Here is a 6,366-nt window from a genome sequence, read left to right as displayed (position 1 = left end):
GGCGTCATGGGTGCGCGAGGTCGCAGTGTCTGTTGCGGGTTTCGAGGCCGGGAGACACGGTGCCCAAGTCGTCATTCGACGTTTTGAGGCGCTTGAGCTTGGGGCCTGGGAAGAGAACGCGGGCTGTGGCCGGGGTAGGCATGCCGTTGAGAAGATCCGTGGTACGCTCGGTTGCAGGGGTAAGGAAGCTCTGGGGTTGGAGGTTGTTGCCGCGGAGTTTCTGAGAGCTGCGCGTCACGGCCTCGTTGAGTTGCCGTTCCTCATCGGAGGAGAGGTCGCCGATCAGGTCTTCTTCCTCGTGGACTTGGCTCCTATGGCGTTTGCTCGCCGTCCATGGTGCCTGCTTGGAGGAAGCAGGGCCGGCAGGCGCATGCACTCCATTGTCCTCCTCAGACGATATGTCAATGGCAGCTCGCACTGCCGCCTTGGTGGTCTCGTTTCTGGGTGATTTGGGGAAAAAGTCGCAAATCTTGCTCTTGGGGCTGCGGTCGGCTGGAGCGGTCGAAGGGGGTTCTGCCAGCTCTGGCTGCTTGCCCTTGGGGCGGGTTGAAGACGGTGCAACGGGAGACGGCTCAGTTCGAGGGACAGGGTCTTCGATGGTCGTTACGGTGAGGCCCAGGGTGCGGGCGGCAGCATCATCATCCCAGAGGAAGAAGTCGCAGGCGCGGAGGACGCAGGTCCAAAAGAGCTTGCCCTTATTGGGGCTCTTCTTCTTGACGGGATATTGCTTAGCCTCACAGCGGGGTTCACAGTTGCAGTACCAGATGCCGTCTGCGTAGAGACCACTGAGGCGTTGCTTCCTCGAAGAGGTGTACGGCCTGGCAGAGGACGAGGGTGCTTTGGAAGGGGTGTGGTCGTTTTGCATGAGACGACCACGGGCTCGGGACGATCGGGGTGTTTTGCTGTAAGGCATATCGTTGGAATCGGGGCAGGCCGTATGGATGTGAGGGCTGAGGTGAGATTTAAGCTCAGGGTTGAGGCGCTGCTGTTTGCTCGTGGACGGGGCGGCGGCGGAGGAATTGAGTGGCAGGTGGGGGTGGTTCCACGGCAGGCGACGACCCATGGGCGTCCGGTCTTGCCTCAGCGCATGAGGGCTTGGAACACGCAGACCGTCGTAATTGCGACAGTACTGAAGCGGAACTGGTCAGGACGATAGGATGTGGGAGACGTGGTGAGGTTATACGTTGCTGGTAGACAGATGGCAGTGAAGTGACGATGAGGGCATAGATGGTGACAAGGGCAGTGTCAGGGCAGGTGAGGTTGACAAGTGAAGTGGAAGTGGATCGATGCGGCAGGGTAGGCGGTTAACTACGGGGCGAGGTGGCTGGGAAACGTTCAAAAGTCCGAGTCTGCCTTGTTGGGTGCTTGGGTGCTTGGGTGCTTGGGTGCTTGGGTGCTTGGGTGCTTGCTGGGTGCGGGCTGTTGGAGGCGGGTTGCTGGATGCGGGCTACTGGGTTGCTCGATTAGCTGTCTGTTAGTGGCCTTCCTCCTGTGAGGTACGTTATTCAGGCACTGAATGGAGGCAGGTGCGACGCTTGCGGACCTCCGTCCCTCACGGTCGGCGGCTGCTGAGTAAGGCAAAGGAAGGGGTCTAGGACCGTGGACCGCAAGGGTGATGCGCCAAGCTTTTCCACTGCCGATTTGTGTCTAGTCCCCTCAGTGGAACTCTGGTGGTACCAATGATGGGCATGAAGAGATGATGAAATCAGTCTCAATTCGATTGCAGCTGCCTCGTCTCATTCTCATTCACCCATCGCGTGGAAGGAGGCGAACTAGCTAAGGCGCGCACGGCTTCTGCTGAGATTCTCCTTGCTTGAAGCTCCAAGCTCCGACCCTGAGCCCACACACCACGAGGTAGGTACTCGGAGCTCCAAGTTACCTTCCCCTCAGCCCCCCCTCGGCATTCGCTATTCGGGATTGCACTTCCACCAAACCGCCATCAATACCATCACGGAATCGGCTTCTGCGTTGTTGTGATACGGACGCCGGTCTCCGTCTCCGTCGCAGCCACCATGCAGAAGGGAGACGAAAGGCAACGGGACGCCCAGCCCGGCGCCGATGCCCGCTCGACTCCAGATCCCGCCCATCCTTCGCTCGACAACCTCACCCCCGAAGAAGCAAACCGCATCATCCACTCTCATCGCAAGGTCCGTTACGGCACCGCGTGCTGGCCATGCCGACAGCGCAAGGTCAAGTGTGACAACCAACAACCATGCGAGAACTGTGTCAAGCGTGACCACCCCCAGCTTTGCTCGTACAAGCCCAATCGCACATCCTCTGGCAAGCTCACAACAACAGCGACGACGACGACGACGACAAAAACAGCCTCTACTGCCACTGGCGAGAGCTCCGGCACGCGCAAGAGGCCACATTCTCCTGATCCTGCCACTGATGATCCCAGCCGGACACCATCACAGCGCCAGCCGAGTTGGCCACGCGCTTTTGCCAGTGTCGATGAGGCCGAGGCTCCCGAGAGCATTACACGTTATCTCGGTCACAACAGCATCCCTTCACTGCTGCGGGAACAATCCTCGTCAGCCGACGTCCACCAGGGCGGCGATATTCGTCAAGACATGCGTTCCATTCTCGGCCTCGACACCTCGGCACCCTTTCCCCTCATGTCGTCACGCCACCTGGACAGCCTAACGAGAGAAATCTCATCTGAACTGCCCTCCGACCGTGAGGTCATGAAGCTGTTTCGCACCTACAAGGAGACGCCTCAAGCCTTTTGGGGCTTCGTCGTCGACATTGATGATCTTGAATCAAAGCTCATGGTCTATCTCGAGGACAGGGCTCGGAACGCGCGCAACTCAACCAAAACCACGAAACCCGTCTCGGCGTCCTGGCTTGCCATCCTTTTTGCCGTTCTCGCCGTTGGGTCTCAGTACCATGACTCCCCATTTCACATCAGGACAAGGGACTCGCAAAAGTACATTCAAATATCCTTTCATTTCCTCCGTCTCGGCAACTTTCTCCTTCGACCCACGTTTGATTCAATTCAAGCTCTCCTCCTCACCGGCTTCGTCCTGTTGAACGACATGAAGGCCGAAGCGTCCTGGGCTCTGCTCGGGTTGACATGCCGTCTGGCGCAGTCGCTCGGCCTTCACCGGCCTTTCACCCAGGATGATCGGGAAAGCCTGCCGCCTCATCTCAAAACCAGAGAAATGATTCGTCGCAAGCTCTGGTGGACTTGCGTCTGGCATGACACCCTCACCTCTCTCTCCTTCGATCGCTCTCCTATGACCAATTTCCCCTGCTGCCCGATACCCACGGCTTCAGACATTGGTGAAGGGAGTTACACCTACCTTGAAACCATGTATCACTTGTGCGAGATCATCTCACGCCGCCTCAATCCTGACATCACCACCGCCGTGTCCTACGAGCAGATGGTTGACAACTGCCAAGCTGTTGAATCTCTGCGCACCATGATCGCGCCTAACATTCAGTTCAAGGACCAGTGCAAATCCGTCATCGATCGCCTGCAGTACTACGGCATCCGTCTACACTCTTCCTTCGTCATCTCGGTCTGCTGTCGCCCCGCCCTTCACCGTGACTGCACGCAGTTGAGTCCCGAGCAGAAAAAGTTTCTCTCCGAAAAATGCCAGCATAACCTCATCGAGACGGTACGCATGTTCCTCGCCATGCACCAGCTTTCTGTGATCCCTACACGATCCTGGGCCTATACCTATCATGGTCTCTCCTCTGCCCTCCTTCTCGGCATTCTAGCCGAGACCAAGAATAGTCCCGACGTTCGCCAGCTCCAGGGCGACCTCATTGCTGCTCTTTCAGCCACGGCTGCCAAGGAGACTTCCCCTTCGGCACACATTCCCAAGACGGACAAGGATATTGAGCTTTCTGGGCCTCTCCATCGCGCGCTTACGGCCCTGCGCAACATTTACGAGCACGGCTCGGTCGTCGGCTCCTCGGCCAAGCGCGAGTCTGACGCTGGCAGGTGCGTCGCCAGCGGGCCCGCACGCCGTTGCTATTGCACCAGCCTCCGTTTCCTTCGCAACCTTCCAACGGCAACGCACTCGCGCCGACGACAAATCCGTTAGCGTCGGCGGCTCTGGACCCTCACCAGGATGCCGCACTCGCCATGGCAGAAATGCAGCAGAACGGCACACCCATGCCGAACGACTACACCGCCGGCTTGCCCGGCGTATACCCGCCTCCGCAAGGCCCGGGCTTTGACGGACTCGCGGGAATTGATCCGGCGACGTACATGTCGCCGATGGACCTGTACGAGTCGATCTGGTGGGAGTCGCCGGATCCGTGGAACTCGGGGGTTGATGCGATGAACTTGGACTTTACGGCTCATCCGCCGCCAGGACAGCCGCAGCAGCAGTATTATTTCTAGGTCGTCCCTTACGGATGAGCACGTTGCTTTTCTGGGTAATTTTGGCACGTTTGCGTCCAACAGGTAGCGTCTTTCCTGAGTTTGGCGTTGAGGGTACGGGCGTAGTATGATCTGGACTCGGCCTGACAGCTGATATGTCAAGCTTTGATATCTCTGATGCCTTTTCTTCGGTGCGTGGTTCGAATCAGGACATCTCACAACTCAGAGAGATAGATGCCCGTTGTACAAGAGTGGTGTCCCTCTGGTCAGGGAGCATTGCTCAGTCCGGGCATTGGGAGATTGCACTCCAGCGTTGTCTGGTCGGAATCGTAGTTCAAAAAAAGCTTGGTCTTCAAAGCCTTGCGGGTTCATAAGATGAACTGCTCTTGTATTCTGTCACATCGCATGCAACATGGTGCAAGCCATATATCATCACTGTGTTGCCGTCCTCGTAACCGTAACACGTTGATTGCCATGGGTATATCCTCTTCATTATACACAACGCTTTCGGCGTCCAGACTATCCACAAGCAGCAGGGGGGGAAAACAACATGCAAGAAAGAAAAAGAATGGGTGACGAGGAGGTCGCCGGGTATGTATGAGCCTCTTGCGAGGCACCGTCCTCGTTATGGTATGGTGCGCGGAGAAATCTCCTTTCCCTCGTGTTCGTTTATTCCCTTCCTTCTTCCTTCTTCCTCTCTTCTCCTCTTCTCCTCTTCTCCTCTTCTCCTCTTCTCTTCTCTTCTCGTCTTCCGCCCCCCCGTCCCTGGCCGTGCAGCAAGCAAGCAAACTAGAGGGTATAATTCAAAGCCAGACGCGCAGCACCCCCTCCACAAAAGCAAGAGAGGAAAAGTAAAAAGAAAATGGGGGCAGCATGATACCTTTCTATGCTGCCGTATCTCTACACCTCGTAGTAGTAATCCTCGTCGAGGCCGGCGCGGCTCGGCACAACGCCGGCGCCGGGCGGGGGCCCCGCGTAGGCGGCCTCGACGCGGACGTTGAGCAGGCGAATCTTGAGGCCGTACTCGCTGACGAGGCCGACGAGCTTGTTCGTCTCGGCCGTGATGGGCGCCTGGTTGAGGAGCATGAGGAGGCCGTCGAGCCACTCGGACGCGGCGCTGTGGTTGACGGGGTGCAGGGCGAGGACGGCCGACTCGCCGGCGCTCGGGTCCGACGGGTCGGCGAAGCGGAAAATGGTAATCTTGGTCGACGAGCCCGTGAGGCCGGCGGCGGCTGTCGTCGGCGTCGGCGTCGCGTCGCCGTGGCCGTTGACGTGGGTGTGGCTGTGGCTGTGGCCGTTGACGTGGAGGTTCTTGACGGTCGCGGCGCTGGCGGCGTCGTCGGGGGCTGAGACGTTGGAGACGACGGAGGAGATGGTGCCGAGGTCGACTTTTTCAGTCAGCGTGTCGAGGCCTGGTTCTGGGGTGCGCGTCACGAAAATCGGGCGTAGTGCAGGAAGCGGCGGTTGTGGGGAGAAGCTTGGCGAAGCACCAGGGCATGGGCGTGTAGAACCTGCGGCGCGGGGGCTCGTCCCCCGCTCTCGGTAGCGTTGGTGTCGCGGCGCGGCAGGGGCTTGGAGAACCAGGCGCCCTGGAGCAGACAGCGGACGCGCTGCTCCTTGACGAACTGCAGCGCTTCCTGCTTGAGCTCCTCGCGGACCTGGTAGAGGTGCTGGCCCCAGGCGTCCTCGAAGGAGAGCTCGAGGAGCTCCATCTGGAGCTCGCGCAGGCGGGCGCAGTCGTGCTCGGCGAGGTCGTCCTCGACCTCCAGGACGTCGCGCGTGCGGGCGGCACGGCCAACGACCTGCTCGACGAGGATGCGCACGAGCTCGGTGACCTTGTCAAAGTCGCCCTGCGCGGCACCCGTCGCCTTCCAGAGGCGGAAAAAGGCGAGCAGGCCGGCCGTGTGCAGGCGCGACCACTGCAGCAGCAGCGGGCGGAAGAGCTTGTCGTTGTTCTTGGCCGACACGTCGAGGCCCTGGTAGCCCTTGTGCTCCTCGGCCTCGGCCCTGTCGACGTCAAAGTGGTCGAA

At 59.3% G+C, this 6,366-nt stretch overlaps 3 protein-coding genes across 3 annotated transcripts in view; 1 reads left to right on the top strand and 2 right to left on the bottom strand.

Annotated features, from left to right (window-relative positions):
* Window positions 1-4: 4 nt before the first annotated feature.
* Window positions 5-1,063, bottom strand: VDBG_04665 (conserved hypothetical protein; the record flags this gene model as incomplete). Its single annotated transcript, XM_003005013.1, has 1 exon — window positions 5-1,063. One exon carries the CDS (start codon window positions 1,061-1,063, stop codon window positions 5-7), a length of 1,059 nt encoding a protein of 352 aa, XP_003005059.1.
* A 949-nt stretch (window positions 1,064-2,012) lies between these two features.
* On the top strand, window positions 2,013-4,357 carry VDBG_04664 (fungal specific transcription factor domain-containing protein; the record flags this gene model as incomplete). The annotated part of the gene is made up of 2 exons (XM_003005012.1): window positions 2,013-3,978; window positions 4,056-4,357. 2 exons carry the CDS (start codon window positions 2,013-2,015, stop codon window positions 4,355-4,357), a joined length of 2,268 nt encoding a protein of 755 aa, XP_003005058.1.
* Window positions 4,358-5,236: 879 nt separating this feature from the next.
* The window catches only part of VDBG_04663 (ELMO/CED-12 family protein), a gene marked incomplete at both ends in the record, with an annotated part of 2,121 nt that continues 991 nt past the window's right edge, over window positions 5,237-6,366 (bottom strand). The window contains 2 exons of the mRNA XM_003005011.1: window positions 5,237-5,813; window positions 5,918-6,343. Of these exons, the coding sequence (XP_003005057.1) occupies window positions 5,237-5,813; window positions 5,918-6,343 (1,003 nt within the window). The remainder of the gene's footprint in view (window positions 5,814-5,917; window positions 6,344-6,366) is intronic.

The sequence above is a fragment of the Verticillium alfalfae genome, genomic scaffold (genome assembly GCF_000150825.1).
Source record: "Verticillium alfalfae VaMs.102 supercont1.5 genomic scaffold, whole genome shotgun sequence".
Lineage (NCBI taxonomy): Eukaryota > Fungi > Ascomycota > Sordariomycetes > Glomerellales > Plectosphaerellaceae > Verticillium > Verticillium alfalfae.
This window is presented reverse-complemented; position numbering and strand designations above follow the sequence as displayed.